This window comes from Rhinichthys klamathensis, unplaced genomic scaffold (assembly GCF_029890125.1).
Source record: "Rhinichthys klamathensis goyatoka isolate OS25496 unplaced genomic scaffold, OSU_Roscu_1.1 h1tg000989l_1, whole genome shotgun sequence".
NCBI lineage: Eukaryota > Metazoa > Chordata > Actinopteri > Cypriniformes > Leuciscidae > Rhinichthys > Rhinichthys klamathensis.
In genome coordinates, this window is record NW_026607292.1 from 169617 (window position 1) to 190921 (window position 21305).

Here is a 21305-nt window from a genome sequence, read left to right on the forward strand (position 1 = left end):
GTGCTGGACCATTCGTCTTCCTGTATGCACTGCCACCTCCCTGGCCTTATTCACTTTTTCCATTCTGCTCTCCCTCTCTCTTTCCCTGTTGTGTTGTTCGTTTTTTACTGCATGGCTCTGGTGAATGAGTCCCCTTTAATCTCCCGTCAGACGCTTAATGCACAGTTATTTTTGGTATTTGGAGAAAACTTCCACTTGTTATGAAAGGCAGAAACAGCCTTTCATGTGTTTCAACCACAAACATACCTGCTGGGTAGTTAATTGTGACTTTGTAAAAAAGCTTGGGAGATGAATCATAGTTCAAAGCAGCTTAGAGTTTGGTATATATCTAAACTGAAGAAGGCACCAAATGTTGGTAAGTTTCATGTGCATGACTATATGAGCAAAAAATCCTACATTCACAACAAAAGATGTCTATTTGCGTGTGATCTGCATGTGTAATGTGTAGGCTGTATTAGCAGGGGGAAAGGTTGAGTGTGGAGTGGAGCATTCTTTCCATTACCCAGACCAAATCAATGCACTGAGGTCCCAGCCAGAACGCCACGTCCCCTCCCCCACTCCAGTGGTGACAAGGGGGCCAGTGGAAAGAGCTGACCCAGGCACAGCACACTGGCCTAATTGCAGTTCTGGCCTCCTGCTTCTTTTCCTGAAGCTGAGCAGTGGTTGCCACATGCATGGATAAAATACTCAACCGCATGGTCAAGGGAGCATCACAAGTCTATGCTCACCCAAACATGAAAATTCTGTCATCATTGACTCACCCTCATGTCATTATAAACCTGTATGCATATCTTTCTTCTGCTGAACACATAATAATACATTTTGAATAATGTTGAGGAACCAAAAGTTTCGGTTCCTATTGACTTCCATTGTATTTTTGTTAATATTTTTCAAAATATATCCTCCTGAGACCCAGAAAAAAAAAGTTTTTTGAATTTAGTTTTTTTCCATGTCATCACACTGTTTAGAGCCCAATAAACAAATGGTAAAAAAACACATATATAAAATAATATTTTATTCATACGTTATGCTATGTCCTCTGTAGTGGACGCCAGGACTAAGTTGTTTAAAAAATAAAATGACATGAAATTATATGTATAGGCAAAAGCAATGGGATTTTTTTTCAATCACCAATAAATTTTGGGGTTTCAGGATTTTATCAACCAAAATTTGTATAAAGATTATTCTCAACTATGTTATGAAAGAAATAATGGAATGAATTGATACACCATTTTACTTTTTGCAATATGTGGGTAAAATGGCCATAAATTAATATTCCCATTCAATGCAATGTATCTACACACTGTATCTAATTTGCACATTAATGTGTTCTTGGAGCAACATTTAATGAAAAAATAAGTGTAATAATTGGAGTAATAATTGGCAACATTTTAATAATAATATCTAATATTTCATAGGAATATTGATGTATAATTTATTTCCATATTCACTTGTTGTGTCTCCCAGAATGCCTGATAAACATGATTTTAGTCCTGATGTCCTCTACAGTGGACACGTTTGAAATCAATGCCCTGTTCTGTAACAGAAAGTAATTTTTTTATTTGAAACCCCTTAACATTTTCCTGAGATGTTGTTTTATGAAATACAATTTGAAAAAGTAGTCCAATTTAAATATAATTACAATATATTATCATATTTCCATAAGAATGCTACATTTGATCACTAATTTAATGTCAGACATTTTTAAAGACCAAGGAGAAGTTGTTTTCATGGTGAAACCTCCAAACATTTGGTATCTCTCAAAAGTCCTGAATGTGCTCTTTACAGGACACCCAGGTTGTGTCATGTGACATGTATGATGTCAGAGAAATTAACTAAAATATAATGTCCACTACAGTGGACAAAAGTCTATTCTTGGGTCCCAGGAGGATATATATATTTTTTCTTCAACAGAAGAAAGAATTGAAAACAGGTTTGGAACGACATGAGGGCAAGTAAATTATGACAACATTTTCATTCTTGGGTGAACTAGCTTTTTAAGTATATGGGTCAAAGTATAAAACAACAGTAACTGTTTTACACAACTGTTGGAGAAATATCTTTATGGGAAGAAGGATACAAATCAAATCTAGTCCAAGAGTAAACTTTTTTTGTTGTTGTTGCATTGGAGACCCTCAATTGTAACTTTATCCACAAGGCTTATCTGGGAAATCCACCATCCACAAACTTGACCTTGACGTCTTTGTGTAAAATTACATTCTTGGTCATATGGGTGCTGAATTTGGGGCTTGCAGAACACAGATTGCAAAGAATGACTTTGGTTTTGGAGACACTTTTATCTATATCAATCTATCTTTTTTTTTGTCTCAGTAAAAATAAAATAATTTCAAAATAATACCATGCATGCAGAATCCCTCAATCAACTTTCATGGACAATTATTAAAGGAAATCTGCAGGCAATGCAATGCTCTTCTCATGCATTAACATTGAGTATGGATTATCAATGAGGCATGATGGTTTTCAGTTGCATTGCTTTTATGTTTGGAATATATTTGACCTCATATATGACCCATCCACCAAACAAACTCTGAAAATTAGCATTTGAGAGAAGTAATCTGCTTAAGAGCTTTATGTGGAGCACTGAAGTGTCATCATACAGAGGCACTGACCGTGGCATTTCATTGTGGTCCTTTCTCAACATTGTTCCAGTGATTGGATTTCACTGATTGTTTCCATCTTGTTGTAGACAAGCCCTCTGAGCCCCTCGACTGTATCTGAAAACAATGATAATATGGGGGTGTTCAGGATGGCACCCACTTAAATATGGATATCTGAACCCTTCTCTCAATAATAATAGTGGCAGGTTCAAGGTGAGGCTACGGAACGTGACCAAATACTTATGACCACTAGTGCACCTTATGGATGAAACAATACACAAGAAACTTTTTTTAGTCAATTTAAAACGTTGAAGAGGATTAAGAATGGCAGACTTATGACAATAAAATATGACAATTCGTGTTATTCTGAAAGACAGACTGGGAGGTATTTGAAAAAAGCAGAACCTCAAAACACAGATTGGGATTTAATAATCCAAAGCATAACTGTATTTACATATTTCAAAGCCATTTATTATTATACAAATTTTGGAAAATAAATATTTACAAACCAGCAACATCAAGTTGTACAAAAACATTTTCCCGTCCAGTGCAAAAAAACAAAAACAAGAAAACATTTAGATAGCCTGTAAACCATAATTTTTGTTGTTATAATAAATTCTCGTAAAATATCTGACACCTTTATTGTTTACTGACCAACTGAGTTTACTGACCAACTACCTCATTCAAATAAACTGTAAAAAGGCTCGTGGAGGATATTCACATGCCCTTTTTAAATGATGATTTTGCTTTATTAGAAAAAAAACCCCATTGGGCTCAGCTGTCTCTCCTTTAACTTCTCCAATGGGCTGTGCCCATCTCATAGCAAATGACTTTCAGTGTATACAAAATACATCCTTTGTTAAAAAAAACAACAAGGTGAATTATTAATTTTATAAGAAAAAAAATAAAAAGAAAAACAATGAATAATAAATATTGCTTGTTAATTATTTCTAACTATTGTCTATTCAGTCTGATAAGGCAAACATTGATAAAATGTTCATTAAAAAAAAAGTCCACTTAATTGGTGATATACAGTAATAAACCTTTGGTCTAATTCAAACGCCTATCAAACATTTGATCTATAGGTCTTCGGGGGAATAAGTAAAAAAGGTTAATACAATAGTTTGACTTGAATGAATGAATAAACAAACTAAAAATGTGAATTAATGTTCAGCTTCAAAAGTGGACTTGTCAGAAAGTCAAATCCTCTTTTCGAATATAAAAATGAAAGTTCAAGGAATGAGAGGGATCTGTGGGTTCAGAGCACTGCGAGGTCATGGCAGGACTTAGAGCGCACTTTCATGGCCATCTTCTTGTTGTTCTTGGCCGCCAGTCGATCCAGGAAGCGTCTGGCCTTCTTGGTGATGCTCTCTTTTCGCTTGTAGACAGAGCGTCGGCGCTCATTGATCTCTTTGCTGTCTCGCCGCAGTCGGATCTGCCTCACAATGCCCTCAAAGAGCTCATGAACATTGTGGTGGAGGGAGGCGGAGGTTTCTATGAACTTGCAGTCGAACACTACGGCACAAGCCCGACCCTCTGCCGAAGAAGACCAGGGTTGTGTGAGATCCTTAGATTGACCCCATAATACTTATTGCAGTACATCACATCACAGCAGGCCTTAAAGGAACAGTTCACCCAAAAGTGAAAATGATCCTATAATTTACTCAACCTCAAGCCATCTTAGGTGTATATGACTTTCTTCTTTCAGCCAAACACAATCAGAGTTATATTAAATAATATCCAACTGAGTTTCCCAGCTTTGCTATGGCATTGAATAGTGCCGGAGTTTTTGAAGCTCCAAAAAGATAATAAAGGCCTTCTGAAGTGAAGCGATGGGTCTTTGTAAGAAAAAATATCCATATTTAAAACTTTACAAACTATAATCACTGGCTTCCGGCAACGGCCGTAAGCCCGTTCACGAGAGAATCGAGTTCCAGTGGAAGGGTGATCTTTGACCCGATGCATGGCGTAGAGGATAGAGCAAAACAAAACGCCCGTCATGAATTAGAAGTCTAAAATGAGAAGAAGTCTTAAAGAAAAATGCCAGAGGATTTCGATGTAAGAGAAGAGGAGCTACGTCATAAGTCGGGTCAGAGGTCACTCTTCCGCCTGAACTCTCTCTTTAACGCACGTACGGCCGTTGCCAGAAGCCAGGGATTATAGTTTATGAAGGATGTATGCGCTTTTTGGAGCTTTAAACACTATAAAAATGCCGTTGTAAAGCTGAGAAGGATATTATTTTAATATAACTCTGATTGTGTTCAGCTGAAAGAAGAAAGTCATATACACCTCGGATGACTTGAGGGTGAGTAAATTATGGGATAATTGTCATTTTTGGGTGAACTATTCATTTAAGGCATGTGAATCTGCACCATGTCAAACAATTGTGCTTCAGGGGATATACTAAAGCTGCATTTACATGGACCCTAATAATCCGTTATGTAATCAGACTAGTTGCACAGTCGGAATAGAAAAAGTCACATGTAACCACATCAATCGGAATGATTTGGCCAAATACAAATTTATTTCGTATTATAAGGGGCGGATTACACCTTTTCTAATCCGTTTGATAGGACATGTTAACTCGATTGAAAACCAACACAGAAAAGTTCTGCATGTGCAATGAAGTAGAAATGTCATAATGACACACGATGTACGGAACGAGCTGTTGTTGGTGAATAGTGTAATTCTAAAATTCTTATTCCACTTATCGTCTGTGAAGTGCTGCAGGGAATGTCGTACCAGCAGTCCTTGCTTCGGACTCTCATCCACAGACACCTTTGTTTTGGCCGCAGCAAGGGGCATTTTACTGCTTAATAAATATAAGCAGCACTTCATGTGCTCGTCGTCTCCTAATCAGGACCCGAAATAGATAAATATTAAGTCTGCATTTTAAAACAAAGAAAAGAAGCGATAGCAGGATAATGGTTAGTATGTGCCAACAGCGGGAAACTCTGTATATCCATGCAGTGTGTGCGTGTCAAAAGATTAAAAAAAATCCGATTTGAAGCTTGTGACATAAAAAAGCTCACATTAACCTGATCACTTTATTTGGTGTTCATGTAAACACTATGATCGGATTCATTAATCGTAATGATTTCATTCCGATTGAAACAAAACGTGTCCATGTAAACGTAGCTACTGTGACACACACTACCGTACAAAAGTTTGGGGATGGTAAGATTTTGATGTTTTTGAAAAAAGGTCTCTTATGATAACCAAGGCTGCACATATATTAAAATACATTAAAAAGAGTGTTATTGTGAAAATAACTTTTTTCTATTTTAATATTTTTAAAATCTAATTTTTCCTGTGATGCAAAGCTGTTTTTTCAGCATCATTACTCCAGTCTTCAGTGTCACATGATCCTTCAGAAATCATTATAATATGCTGATTTGGTGCTCAATAAATATTTCTTATTATTATCCATGTTGAAAAAAATTTGTGCTGCTTAATATTTTTAGGGAAACCATCATAATTTTTTTTTTTTTAATTCTTTGATGAATAGAAGTTCAAATGAACAGCATTTATTTGAAATAGAAAACCTTTGTAACATTATAAATGCCACTGTCACTTTTGATGGATTTATTGCATCCTCGCTGAATAAAAGTATTAATTTCTTCAAAAAAAAAAAACCCTTACCTTCTCAAACTTTTGAACAGTAGTGCATAACATCCCACTATGATGTGTCTGTGCGAATGATACAAATCAAAACAGTTCTCACCTTCCACTGCCACCTCTCGAGAGCGCACTAAGTCACTTTTGTTTCCCACAAGGATGATGGGAATGTTTTCAGCCTGTCGGATGCGCCGCAGCTGGATTCGTAACTCCGATGCGCTCTCAAAGCTGCTGCGGTCGGTGATGGAGTAAACAATGATGTAAGCATTCCCCACCTGCATGCAGTAATCCTGCACCCACTTCTCATCTTCCTCCTGGGGGATCAAAAAATTAACACTTTTGAAAGGATAGTAGAATAAAATGATCAATATTTACTCACCCTCATGTGGTTCAAAACCTGTAACTTTCTATAATGGAACACAAAAGTTTTTTTTACTGAAAACATTTTTACGACAATGAATAGAGTCTTTCAAGCTTATAATAGCGTATAATAAAAGAGGTTCATAAGACAATATATGTCAAGATATATCAATATAGAGTCACTACGATATTTTTTTTATTAAACTTTACAACGGTGATAGTAAACACATTTATAATGTTACAAAAAAATATTTCAAACAACTGCTGTTCTTTTGACCTTTCTATTAAGAATTCTGAAAAAAAAAAAAAAATCCACAAAAATAGTCTCCCCAAAAATAGTAAGCAGCACAACTGATTTCAATATTGATTTCTTGAGCACTAAATCAACATATCAAAAAGATTTCTGAAGGATTATGTGACACTGAAGACTGGAGTAATGATGCTGAAATTTCAGCTTCGCATCACAGGAATGAATGTCATTTTATTAAAATAAAAGTATTTGTATAATTTCAGCCTTAGTGAGCATAAAATAGTTACTCAAAAAATATTTTGAACAGTAGTGTAAACACAGTCCGCTTTAATGGACTTAAAATGATAGCTGGAGCACTATGATGTTTTAATGTTGCTTTTTTTTTTTGGTGTAATTTTGCAGCTTCACAATTCCAGTCCTCATTCATCTTCATCATATTGAAAGAAAGTGAAAGAGAATGACATGAGGGCAATTAAACAATGACAGAGTTTTCATTTTAGGATCCCTTTAAACACTTGAACATGTACTGAGGTATAAACAACAAACAATTCAAAGCTTTGTGTCGAGGAAATGCTGTGGACTGTAACATTTACAGAATTATTATCTCTGTAAACAATTGTAGAGTCCAGCAAAGCGGAGTTGCCAGACAGACCTCACAGAGGAGAGTCATCAATAGCGGTGTAATGAGGCCCTAGAGCGATCAGTGTACTTGTCTGTGTGGTCAGCAGCAGCAGCAGCAGGGGCCAGCTGTATGATGCTTGCTCACTGCAGGCCATCGCTCAATGGAGTTTAGCCACTGGCAGTGAGAGGCCATGTTTTTTCCACAGCATTGCACAAAAGGCATTGTGGCCCTGTATATGAGACTTGTGTCTACAAACACAGACTCACGGCTGACACATGCAACCCCCAGAAGATGAAATGCCTTCAGATTTTCCTTTATTTACAACTGATAATTCATCGAGTATGAGGTTGATTATGTTAAGACATACTGATGTATGAAGTTTGCATACCTGTTTTTCATTTTCCCACGTGTCCATCACGACTAGGGTCGTCTCCTCCTCATCCACCGTAAGGGTTTTCTCATATGTATCCTCTATAGAAACACGCAAAACTGCATTTTAAATCTGTTTAGAAAAACATCAGTGACATTAATTTGACAACCAAAACAGCTTTGGCAACTAAGGATAGATGCTACAAACAAACAACTAGGCTCATTTGTTAACATTTAAAGGGTTAGATCACCAAACAAATACATTTCTGTCTTTAATCACCCACCCTCACGTCGTTCCCAACAAGAAAGACCTTCGTTCATCTTTGTAACACAAATTAAGATATTTTTTATGAAATTCGAGAGCTTTCTGACCCCCCTATACACAGCAATGTTTTTACCACTTTCAAGGACATGAAAGGTAGGAAAGACATTGTTGAAATAGTCAATGTGACTCCAGTGGTTCAACCTTAATGTTAATGTTTTTTGTGCGCAAACTAAACAAAAAAAGCAACTTTATTCAACAATTCCTTCTCTTCCGTGTCAGTCTCTGACACTGTTCACGTGAGGACCACGACGCATGCGTGTGATGCTGATGCAGGATCCAGCCAATACTGAGCCGGCGTTCTGACGTAGAACTCGGAAGCGCTCCATGTGTTTACAACGTGAACATGCATTAACTAATATTAACAAATACAACTTTTGATTTTAAAAATGTAGTAGTAAATGTTGAAATGCACATGAACTAAGGTTAATAAATGCTGCAGAAGTATTGTTCATTATTAGATCGTGTTAACTAATACAGTTAACAAATTGAACTTTATTGTAAAGTAACCATGATTTAACCATGGTTATATTTTCCTAAAAAAAACTTTAACACTCACATACAGCTACTTAATACATATCTTCTATGATGAGCATGTTTTTGAGCAAGTAAAAAAATGGTTGATACAACAAGAAAGGGTGAAATTCTTAAAAAAAGAAACCAGTTTGGCATAATCTACTATTTCTTAAAAGTGCTTCACTGCATATTAATATTTGAAAAACTGTTGGCCACAAATCAAAGACATTTGATCCAACCAACATACAGAAAACAAAACAAAACATAGAGAGCTTTCCTAAAGGCCCTTAAGACTGCATGTATCAACATATCAGATAATTTGACTTTTTTATGACAAGGTATGATTAGTTAAGGTTGTAAAATGTCATTTGCTGTGACTTCTCAAAAACGTTAATTTTGCATGATTTTGTAAAAACACATTTTAACTTGAAAATATATATTTTTTGTACACAAGGTAAAAGGAAAATGATGTTATTTAAAAATATTTTCCTTTTCTTTATCATGGACACTAAAAAAAAACCCCAAAAAACATTTGCTGCCATTAATGTGTTTGTGTGCGATACATTTAAACGGTGCTTTGTTATAATCACAAGCGTGAAAAATGCATGTGAAGTGGAAGAGTGGAAAAATCATTGAGCCGTGTCTGATAAACTGATCACATAGCTAGTTTGACAAGAAGATAAAACACACTTTGCTCCAGTCTAGGTTGATACTGACCTTGTCTCATTTTTCCACTTTAAATCTACTCTGTCACTTTTCAAGACCTCTAAAAGATGTACAGCACAACATTTGAATTCACGGTAAAGAATAACAGTGTCCTTAATCAACTTCAATGTCTCAGAACTTCATGTCAGTTAAAATCTAAATGTTTTGGCCAGATCTAAAATATAATCGAGACATCCCCTACAGAAAACAATGTCCTCAAACGATGAGGGCCAATGCACATTTTATTTTTCACAGATATGATAACACTGTGCTAACTAAGGTGTATGCTAATGCAGTGCAATTACAAAGCATTCAAAACAAACACGTCACTCAACGAAAGCCAGTTAAGATAGAATCAAAGAGATTTTATAGAAGCTTTGCAAGCCATTGGGATAGAAATCTGACAGTAACATCTTACCGGTATATCTCAAATGAATTTGTAAATTGTAATGCCTTCTTATCAACGATAAAACAACATAATATATTCAAACGTTTTTGGTCAGTCCTTTTTTAAAAGAAATTAACACTATTCAGCAAGGACTCGTTCAATCGATCACAAGTGACAGTAATGTAGTAATGTTACAAAGGATTTCTGTTTGATATAAACGCTGTTCTTTTTAACTTTCAGTTCATTAATGAATCCTGAAGAAAAACTAAAACTGAAAAAAACAAACAAATGTTCAGCAGCATATCAGCATATTAGAATGATTTCTGAAGGATCATGTGACACTGAAGACGGAGTAATGATGCTGCTGAAAATTCAGCTTTGCATAACAGGAGTAAATCGCAATTAAAAAGTATTAAAATAGAAAACAGCTCTTTTAAATTGTAACTTTTAGGGTCATGCAGAAGAGTAGCCTACTAATATGTCTCCAGTGATATATACACACATCCGCCTGTCAATGAGATGATTATTTACAGGATGATGTTCTGCACACGTCAAAGCCAAAACAGCCACGAGACATGGGGTCATATGCCATTAGACAAAAAAACCCAACAACATGAAGGCCAACAGATGCACATCTAATGCTTTCATAAAGGGATTTTGCATAGCTCAATGAATTAGGGAGACACAAATGTGTGTGGTGAATATTAAAGTCATAACTGTCTAAGTTTTAAGTTACACAGGTCTCTGATGGACCAGTTTTGTGTCAGACAAAAGGGATTGTCCCACATCCTTGAGATGGACTGGGAAAATGGGACAGACGAAACAACGGTGCTGACTTTAAATCAGTCATGTGTTGTCCCATTGTAAGAAATGCACATATTCCAGCAAACTGAAGTGAAATGATTCTACATTTATGCTATAAAAGTGTAATGTTTACGCCACCGCAAAGTTTAAATTCTGCGCTTAAAGGCATAAAACAGGCAGTAATGCTCTAGACAACAGCTGCTACACAAACCAATGTACTGTATGAACTGACTGATGTATTAATCAATACCGTCATACAATTAATGTTTCAGGATCAATCATGACGCGTGACAATTTGAGAGTGCAATCAATCAGGCAGACCTAACAGTTTAGTCAAGGTTATTTTAGGTGCTGGAATGCCATTTGCAGTAGTGTGTCAATGCTATATTTATGGTTATACAATAACATTCAGTTGACGAATCGAAGGAATTAAACTGTACCTAATTAATCAACTAAACTGATTAGATATGTAGACATGAACAAAAACTATAATGTATTTTGGGTTGTATACCTCCAATGTGTTTGTGGGCATCCTTCTCTTGTATTCCAGCAAAAATGTTGGCAAGGCTTGACTTCCCCACGCCGTGATCCCCCAACAAAACCACACGATAAAGAGACTCAGATCCAGAGCTGTCCGACTCTGAGTCTGAAGACCAGTCGGCCCGTGAGTGGATGCTCTTGTCTCCTGGGTGGTAAGAGGCTGACTGGGCGAGCGGAGGGTGATACGGGTCAGCCGAGGGGTCTCTATCTCCCCGGCTCGCTAAACGAGAGGAAGGGATGGGAGTGCTCGCTCTTCTCCTCAGTGGTTCCTTTCCCTCTTTCTGTGTGTTGAGTGTCATCTTATAAACATAGGTATGCCTGAACAAAAAAAAAAGTGACATTATTATTAAAGGAAAACAAATAGTCTGAGCATAATTTGTTAACATAGTAATACTATTAAATAGTCTTGATTCACTGCATATACATTATACACCACTAATAAAAAAATAAAAATAAAAATGTAATGAGGTGCAATTTTAAATTTTAGTATAAACTGACTTAAAAAAAAAACAGACCAAATATTCATAACTTAGGCATAAAATGCTTGGCAAAACAACCTATTGAACAATTAATCTATTATTGGAAAATATTCAAAATTTGAAATGCAAAATTATCAACACTTTTTTCAACAAACATTGAACGTGACAACTTGCCCCCAAATTATTATGCTCACTGGGAAAAATGTTTGTTTAAGTTTAGTTTAATTATTCTAATTAAGTGAACTAAGTGTTTGAAACCAACATACCAAACCACTGACAGTGAAAACATTAGTTACTAAAATCCTTGTGACAACTTCCCCTGTGACAACTAGCCTCGCTGTCTCTGAATATTCATGCATTTTACTATATTTCATGCATTAATAAACACAACAACTAAACAAATCAGACATATTGCAACAAAAACATCCTTAGAATGTTTGGTGTACTCACAACCATGTCCGTAAACGAAGGTTTTAAAGCATACAGGTTCACATCAATCCACAGAATGAAGTTCAAAGTGAATCAATCAGTTTGCGCGCAGTGGAGTTTGAGGAACCGGTTGCAGAAACGCTACACCGCTGCAGTCATGGCAACAGCCCGCCGAGTTCCACAACGCTTTTAAAAATTTAAGAGCGGAATGAAGCATTTCTCTCATTCTCTCGCGCTGTCTGTCACAGCCCCGTCACCCGCAGCGCGCGGATTGGAACGCTCGTGCGCTCTGAAAAACATCGGTGAGTTCACATCTATGACCTTTCACTCACCTTTATCTCACCACACGCAAGTTTTAGGAGTCCGAAGCACGACTTCTCAGTTCATCCTTCCACTTGTAACAGTTAGACTTTGAGCGTCAGTCCACAGCGCTGGATCGGTGTGAAGTCGCATGTATCGTGCCTTTGTGATTAAACACAGGTGGACTCCTGTTGCCAACTCAACTCCAGCTCAGAGCGCGCGGAGCGGAGAAACGTGCTTTCTGTTTATATTACTCACATGATCCATAAACATAGCTCAACAAATGGGCAATTCACTGTAAGTCTCGTGGGTCCTCGCTGAGCGTCTTTCAACATCATCCAGGGCCGCGAAATGTTATAATATGTCTTTTTAGCACCGTCCCACTCCATCTCCATGACGTCGATGTTCTGTCATTTCCTGCTTAAAGCTAAGCTGAGATATCAAAAGTTATGAGAATGTTCTCATTAGTCCAATTGCTTTGATGTAAAACGCATCTTGATTTAATGATGTCATCACTGGAAAGTCATGCAATGTGAAACCACACACATTGCATTTATTTTTCTTTTAGAGACAAACATCCACAGATGTTTCTTCTTTTTGCAATTGGATAATGAATGTTGCCATGTTAATGCATCTATTTAGTATTTTTGTTTCTAAAATAAGTTTTATTTATTGGAAAAAAGCATTCCAGCACTGGATACACATGTAAATAAATAACAAAAAAAAAAAAAAAAAAAATCCTGTATCTTCGCATCAGTGAAATAGAAGAAGGTTTATCCCCTGCTTAGATCACACAGTTGTTTTTTTTACCAGGAATTTTTAATTCTCTGAGGCTCAGCTGAATCTTTTCCAACTGAAACAACAAAAGTAATCAAACCAGTCGCCCGTACACTGGGGTGCTGAAATCCATTACTGTTTACAGAGCAAGCCTTGTTCCCACACTTTGGTCAATTACATCAATGTCACACAACTACTGTTTCAAGGTTTGCAAAATGGCTTTGAAATGCTCCATTTGCAAGATAAATAGTCATTTATAGTCATAAAATGAAGCACTCGCATACTTTGAGGATTGACACTTTGCAATAATAACATTTGCTTGCCGACTGGTACCAAACTCCAACATCGTGTTCCTCGACATGAGAATACGATGAGCATCTTCTACAAATTAAGGCTGCAATTGCTGATTTATGTGCTTGGCAAACAATACAAAGTATTATGAATAATTTGAGGTTACACTTTATGTCGATAGTCCACTTTAGACATTCTAAATTTGCAACTACATGTCAACTAACTCTCGGGAGACTATTGTTAGGTTTAGGCTTAGTAAAATAAGTTGACATCACACTACTGTTAAAAATTTTGGAAAAGTTTTTGACAGAAATTAATACTTTTATTCAGCAAGGATGCATTACATTGATCAATAGCGTCAGTAAAGACATTTATAATGTTACAAAGATTTCTATTTCAAACAAATGCTGTTTTTGTTACAAAAATGTTAAGCGGTTAGGGTTAACAACAGTTTTCAACATTGATAATAATAAAAAAATATTTCTTCTTGAGCACCAAATCAGCATATAAAAATGATTTCTGAAGGATCACGTGACACTGAAGACTGGAGTAATGATGATGAAAATTCAGCTTTATCATCACAGGAATAACTGATATTTTAAAATATAAAATCGTTATTTTACATTATAATAATGTTTCAGAATATTCATATTTTTACTGTATTTTATCAAATAAATGGCTTTTGTGAGCATAAGATAATTCTTTTAAAATTTTTTGAATGTTAGTGTACCTACAATAAGACTACTGTATGAATGCTAATATAAAAAGTCAGATTTTTAAAGAGGTATGCTGTTACTATTTAGCAAAGGAAAGTGGTCACTTAACATCTGCAGCTTAATTTGTGTGACACTAAAATACATGTTGCACTTGCATGTTTAAAGGCACATGAATAAATTACGGTACTTGCACTAGAGTAGAATATATAGAAAAAAAAATAAAGAGGATCGAGCCAATAAAACAAACTGAAAGCAAAGGCAAATAAAGTAAGGAAGATCTGTAAAAATGTTTGACTGAGTAAAATGATTTAATGAAGTGGCTCCATTGATTTTCGTCTGTAATATATAGCAGCTCAGGGGAAGACTCAAAAAGGTAATGCATTTAGCACAGGGCTACACGGGGAGTAAATCCTCTTGGGGTATATCGAGATGGACGTCCATATCTGGAGTACACCTAAAATATAGACAACACAGTGACAGTGACTGTAAACAGCCAGTATACAACCCAAGGCCTAGTTCACAGAAGAAATGAAACTTCGGTCATCATTTACTCACCCTCATGTCATTGCAAACCCAAGAAAAAGATATTCTGAAGAACTGTTTTTGCCCATATATTGAAAGTCAAAGGGGTCCAAAACTACAGCAGACCAGAATGAGTTTCATTGTATGGACAAATGATGACAATTCTTTTATTTTTGGGAGCAAAGACATCTGTAAATAAGAAGGACTCCTTATCTGCCTTTAAACATGGTCACCACAGCCTGAGACAGTTTGTTTAAGACCGGAAACACGAGAACTTTCTCTGCTGGGGCTCAGGACATCTGCAGATACTAAAGCCATGTCTCTGTCACGCGCGGAGAAGGAAATCCCAGATCTGTTTATCATTATCTCTAGTTAATGGAAACCTTTTTAATTTGTTGCTCAGTGTGACATGATATGTGAACACACTAAGTGTTTTTTGCTTGTTTTCCACGTTCTTTGTCCCCTAGGCCAAAACACTCAAGGACCAAAGGTCCATATGAATATGTCTTAAATGTGATATAACCGTTCCCAAGGGTGGCAAGAGGTTGTGCAGGACCTTGGAATAAAGTGTCCGATTGTTTTGGAGAGGAAAATGACATGCTGTTTTGGAACAGACTGTTGGGAAATGTGAAACCTTCATTAACCTTTAATGGGCGCCAGGGATTCCATGAATGCACAGCATTCTCTTGTTCTTCATTTATCTTTAAGATGGCCTTTGGAGTCTTTTCCAAAACTGTAACATTACACCATCTCCAACAGCCCAATATCTTTCAAAACCAAGCCATTGTTTGAAAGTAGATGGGGCAAGTTTTGCTCTAGTAGTTTATCAGATTTGCAATGCTGGATCTCCAATAAAGCTCCTCGGGTTAGGGAAAATGTTACTTATCATACATACTTTTATTCACCTTCATGTCATTCCAAACCTGTATAACTTTCTTCATCAGAACATATTATTTTGAAAAATATCTCGTGGTTTTTGTTCATCCAATGAAAGTCAAGGGGGTCTAATTTGGTTTTGGACCCCGTTTGTCTATTATTGTATAGACAAAAACAAAAAAACAAAAAAAAAAAAAACAGTTAAAACATCCTTCAGAATTTATTCTTTCACATTCTCCATAAGAAAAAAAGTCATACAGGTTTGGAACGACATGATGGTGAGTCAATGATGGCAGAATCTGCATTTTTGGGTGAACTATCCCTTTAAATTGTTTCTCATGCATGAAATGAGCGTCTTAAATAACCCATATTAGATGTTAAACTATCATGAGCTGTGTGCTGTCAGCATGTTTGAGAAGCCTCTTGAAATTGAAGTGTTGCTGTTTTATATCTGTTTATGGGAGGGGTAGGGTCATACTAACACTGTTAGAGATTTTGAGGGGTTTGTTGAACTTCCCTTCAAGTGGTCAATTTTGTGAGAACTTTTCTCTCCAACTGCAATTACTGTATAACTTGGGAATGCTTCAACTGAAGAGCTTGCCAATGTTCTTGTGTTAATAGGACATAAGAACTGTTTGTGATAAAGAAGCTGTTTGCCTCAATAACTCATTGTCCTCATCCACTTACTTATCTGATTTCAGGAAAACATCTGGAAAGATCTCTCTCCTGATGTTTGGTCTCGATAGTTGCAGTTCCTGAATACTCTTCATTAGCTCTTCGTTCTTCTGCTCTAGCTCCATTATCACCTTAAAAATATATACAGTCAATATACAATGTAAATAAATAAATACATTTACAAATTAACATACTTTAAAAAAATAATTCATTAAGTCTAGCTTAACAATCAAAGATTTACTTTAATAATATATATATATTTTTTTAAATCACTTTTCTGTGCATATCAATCTCTTCCCTCATTGTGTAATTCTGTGAGGCCACGAGTTTGACAATGGGAGGGACCTGGGATTCATGTTTCTGAAAATCAAACAACAAAGATGTGTTTGATAATGCACCTAGAAAAGTCAAGAATTACCTTCATTAAAAAAAAGAAATAAACAAATTGACATAAAAGAGCTTCTTTACCTCAACAACAGCAGAAAGCACTTCCTGTTCTCTTTGGTGTTGGCATCTCTCCAAATGGACTGTTTCTTTCTCAAACAACAGATTAACATCCTCTTGCTCTTTCTGACAATTATAGAGGAGAAACATATTAAAACATTTTTGAAGATTTCTTATGGGAGCTAGAACCACATGTGTATTTTAATAAATACAGCATTTTCCTGGATCTAACTTTAAGTACTTTTTACTCTTTCCCCATCAGATGGCCAGAATGTCAGCTTTTATTCATCCAGGCAGTAAGTCCTGCTTATTTTCAGTTGCACTTTCTTTTACAGTATGTGCACTTACAGTGTACTTACCTAAGAAAGTACTGGGTAATAATAAGGTAACTACATGGGTTATGGTTAGGTTTAGGTTCAGAGAGAGTACCTAGTTATTACCTAGTTATTGCAATTACTATAATAAGTACATAGTATATACATGGGGAACAGGACTGTAAAATAAAGTGCTACCCATTTTTTACCTGTTGCATCTCTTTCAGTTTATCTAGTTTTCTTTTCATGTCTGCAATCTGCAAGGCCTTGACTGGGAACTCCATATCTTTGTATGTCTTCAGGAAGCGGAGCTCTTTCCGAGCCTTTACCACCTCTGCTTTTACCATGTCCAACTGCTTCTGCAAACCTGCACTTATAAGAGAGTCAACTGAAACATGTTGTTGCAGTTTGGGGTTGTTTGTTTTTGCTTTAGCATTAACGCTAAAGTACCTGGATACCCAAACATGTAGACTTCTCTGTGTGCACAGGGGCAATATCATGCTGGAACAGAAGAGGGCCTCGTTCTACATTAAAAGTGTGTTTGCTTGATTTTATGCCCCTGTTTGTTATGCACTTTTACTGTATTTTTGATCAAATAAACCCATCCTTAGAGAGCATAAGAGACATCTTTGAAAAACATGTAAAGAAATTGTACCGGCTGCAAACTTTTGAATGGTAATATAGCTGGAATAGCAAAGCCAATTAATTAGATTAGAAAAGGGTTTCCACATACTTCCACAAAAGTAATAATGAAAATAGCTAAAACATAATTGATTGTAAAGTGTAGAAGTTTCAACTAACCGCTGAGATTAGTCTGTGACACTTCCTCTGTATCTGTCAGCTCTGCGTTGGCACTTTTAATAAGACTGTCATCCCATTTTTTCAAAGCTACCATTGATCTCTAGAAAAAAAACATATGATATCAAATTTCACTGGTTAGGGGAACTTAAAGGTGTAATAAGCAATTTCAGAGAAACGCTATTGATATTTGAAATCACCAAAACAAACACGCCCCCTACCCAAAAGGATCACACCCTTATCTTGATAGCTCAGCCCAGAGCCATAGAGAGAAAGAGTTGCGACACTCCCATAGACCGCCATAGGAACTTTGGAATGCGGAAGTAACGCGTGTCGTGGAGCGGCCAATAGTTCCAAACACTGATAGTTCCAGCATTGAACCCCATTCATTTTCAGTGCTTCCGAAGTACGCTCGCTGGTAAATTAATGAAATTACTGTATTTTTTTTACTTCTACACACATTAGCCGACCTCTCGTGAATCTAGTATGTAGTTATATTTTATGTAGCCAGTTTTAGTAAATGTTTATTGGAAGATAATAGGTTAATTGCAGCTATAGCTTACGTGACCAACACTTCACTAACGTTAGCTAACTTACGGCAACTGATGTATATAATATATAATATTTTTAATAATATTTTATATGTATGTATATACACTCACCGGCCACTTTATTAGGTACACCTGTCCAACTGCTCGTTAACACTTAATTTCTAAGCAGCCAATCACATGGCGGCAACTCAGTGCATTTAGGCATGTAGACATGGTCAAGACAATCTCCTGCAGTTCAAACCGAGCATCAGTATGGGGAAGAAAGTTGATTTGAGTGACTTTGAACGTGGCATGATTGTTGGTGCCAGAAGGGCTGGTCTGAGTATTTCAGAAACTGCTAATCTACTGGGATTTTCAAGCACAACCATCTCTAGGGTTTACAGAGAATGGTCCGAAAAAGAAAAAACATCCAGTGAGCGGCAGTTCTGTGGGCGGAAATGCCTTGTTGATGCCAGAGGTCAGAGGAGAATTGCCAGACTGGTTCGAGCTGATAGAAGGGCAACAGTGACTGAAATAACCACTCGTTACAACCGAGGTATGCAGCAAAGCATTTGTGAAGCCACAACACGCACAACCTTGAGGCGGATGGGCTACAACAGCAGAAGACTCCACCGGGTACCACTCATCTCCACTACAAATAGGAAAAAGAGGCTACAATTTGCAAGAGCTCACCAAAATTGAACAGTTGAAGACTGGAAAAATGTTGCCTGGTCTGATGAGTCTCGATTTCTGTTGAGACATTCAGATGTTAGAGTCAGAATTTGGCGTAAACAGAATGAGAACATGGAACCATCATGCCTTGTTACCACTGTGCAGGCTGGTGGTGGTGGTGTAATGGTGTGGGGGATGTTTTCCTGGCACACTTTAGGCCCCTTAGTGCCAATTGGGCATCGTTTAAATGCCACGGCCTACCTGATCATTGTTTCTGACCATGTCCATCCCTTTATGGCCACCATGTACCCATCCTCTGATGGCTACTTCCACCATGTCACAAAGCTCTAATCATTTCAAATTGGTTTCTTGAACATGACAATGAGTTCACTGTACTAAAATGGCCTCCACAGTCACCAGATCTCAACCCAATAGAGCATCTTTGGGATGTGGTGGAACGGGAGATTCGCATCATGGATGTGCAGCCGACAAATCTGCGGCAACTGTGTGATGCCATCATGTCAATATGGACCAAACTCCCTGAGGAATGCTTCCAGCACCTTGTTGAATCTATGCCACGAAGAATTGAGGCAGTTCTGAAGGCAAAAGGGGGTCCAACCCGTTACTAGCATGGGGTACCTAATAAAGTGGCCGGTGAGTGTATATATAGCCTATATATAATATTATATACATACACACACACACAATTCATTTATTTAAATGGGTTAGGGTTATGCATATATGTGCTTATATGTATTTAGGAACATAGTTAATTCACTCATTAACTATCTCTCCGGTTTAATTTTATGAAGAATATTTTTCGGTTGAATATTTACCGAACATTGCTGTATATAGTCGTTGCTTTCTACGTTATGGGAGCAGTCTATTTCCCTCCTAAATCATTCATTTGTACATGCACAGCGTAATTATTTATATTTTATGTTGGTTAGAATTCTGAACGGACTGCAGACCTCTTTGCGTGATCACGAAGCGGAATTTATAAGCAAGATCACGGGAATCAATAGCCTAATACAGCCCAGTTGTGCTGAAATAAATATCATGAGACGTCCATCATCAGATGAATGACATGGAAAAGTTAAGTTAGAGCCGCTAAAGCCAGTGCTACCCATGCGAACATGAACACTAGCGTTTCCCTCCAAAAATATAGCCTAAAACTTATCTAAGTTGTCACCCTGCCTCTCCAAATGCAAAACTGACATAAACAAAATGCAATAACAGCTGAAAAAGTACTTGGGTGTGTGTTTTATTTTATATTTACCGTTTAATAATGCAATCGCTGCTGTCTGTCCATAGAAGAACATGACAGCCCGCGTGTGTTTTGGAACTAATGGGGCTTACATGAACCACGTGACAGCCGTCGCGGCGACATCAAAGCGTGTCGCAACTCTGGCTCAGCCCATAAATTCACAAACACACTATGCAGCACAGGCCCACCCCCCTCATGAATGGATCCCTCAATCCCTTACTGCTGATTGGCTACAAGTGCATTTTGGTGCGATCCACTTTCAACAGCGTTTCTCAGAAATCGATTACTCCGCCTTTAATACTCAACGTTGAAAAAGTTTGAATCCAGTGCTCTTTGTGTACAGTGGGATCTAAAAACATAATACAATATAGCTCACCCTCATTTGTTCTCTCTGTGTGAGCAGTTCTTTGGCTCTGGAGACTGAGCTTCTGTCTGTGTCAATAATGCTTCTGGCCATCTGCAGGTTCCTCTCTTGAAGCTGTTCACAGTGCTCCTCCAGGTCTTTTATTGCGTTTTTTCTGGATGTGATGAGTAACTACAACAGATTGCAGTTGTCAGCGTGGCGTAAACTTTTATTAAAGTCGGCTTTCCTGCTTTACAGTACACACCATCAGTGCTTTGATGTTGTCTTTCCTCTTTGAGGTGATCTGGTCCTGCTCCACTTTTTCAGGTGCCCTTCTTGTAGAGAGTTTGGGGAGAGTTGTGACATCATTTTGGACAGCGTTTTGAGATTTTCCTGTTCATAAAGCAGAGATTACAAAACAATGCATAAAGACAGACATGTCTCACTAAAGTAGAAGCATTACATTTATCCGTAGCCATGTTTATACCTGATTTTCCAGGTGGAGATGGTATGATTTCTCCTTTGTTAGATGATATGACTGCTTTATGATGAAATGTTGCCCAAAGCAAAGGCTTTGTTCTTGTACTTCGCTCCCATTTGCTGTAATCCTTGAAAAAATATTTTAATAAAAAAAGGGTTTAGTCTAACTGCAGCTATTTTACTTACAGAGATCAATACTCATACATGAAAGAAAAAAAATGGAGTGTAGGCCTACTGCAAACCTTTTCATTATGTGTCACAAAATTCCCAAACATTATAA

The 21305-nt window shown here is 37.0% G+C and overlaps 2 protein-coding genes across 3 annotated transcripts; both read right to left on the reverse strand.

Moving 5' to 3' along the window:
* Nucleotides 1–3379: 3379 nt before the first annotated feature.
* rem1 (RAS (RAD and GEM)-like GTP-binding 1) lies at nucleotides 3380–12710 on the reverse strand. Of its 2 annotated transcripts, none has more exons than XM_056244489.1 (5): nucleotides 12353–12710; nucleotides 11084–11430; nucleotides 7857–7939; nucleotides 6343–6550; nucleotides 3380–4154 (listed from the first exon to the last, which is right to left on the reverse strand). In XM_056244489.1, the coding sequence occupies exons 2-5, from the start codon at nucleotides 11409–11411 to the stop codon at nucleotides 3877–3879; spliced, it is 897 nt and encodes a 298-aa protein (XP_056100464.1). In that variant the 5' UTR covers nucleotides 11412–11430; nucleotides 12353–12710; the 3' UTR covers nucleotides 3380–3876. The 2 variants fall into 2 exon arrangements, with proteins under 2 accessions (XP_056100464.1, XP_056100463.1); XM_056244488.1 differs by lacking the exon at nucleotides 12353–12710 and adding an exon at nucleotides 12042–12327.
* Nucleotides 12711–14254: 1544 nt separating this feature from the next.
* On the reverse strand, nucleotides 14255–21159 carry cunh20orf96 (chromosome unknown C20orf96 homolog; the record flags this gene model as incomplete). Its single annotated transcript, XM_056244487.1, has 9 exons — nucleotides 14255–14558; nucleotides 16190–16308; nucleotides 16451–16537; nucleotides 16646–16747; nucleotides 17145–17302; nucleotides 17737–17836; nucleotides 20579–20737; nucleotides 20811–20938; nucleotides 21033–21159. Coding segments are annotated over 9 exons (1041 nt in total), but the record flags the coding sequence as incomplete, so codon positions are not given.
* Nucleotides 21160–21305: the final 146 nt, after the last annotated feature.

Coding starts and splice junctions, on each gene's coding strand:
- rem1 (XM_056244489.1), bottom strand. CDS start 11,411: ATGACACTCAACACACAGAAAGAGGGAAAGGAACCACTGAGGAGAAGA. Junction 7,940..11,083: donor TGCCCACAAACACATTGGAG/GTATACAACCCA, acceptor GTGTTTCTATAG/AGGATACATATGAGAAAACC. Junction 4,155..6,342: donor TCGAGAGGTGGCAGTGGAAG/GTGAGAACTGTT, acceptor CTTCTTCGGCAG/AGGGTCGGGCTTGTGCCGTA.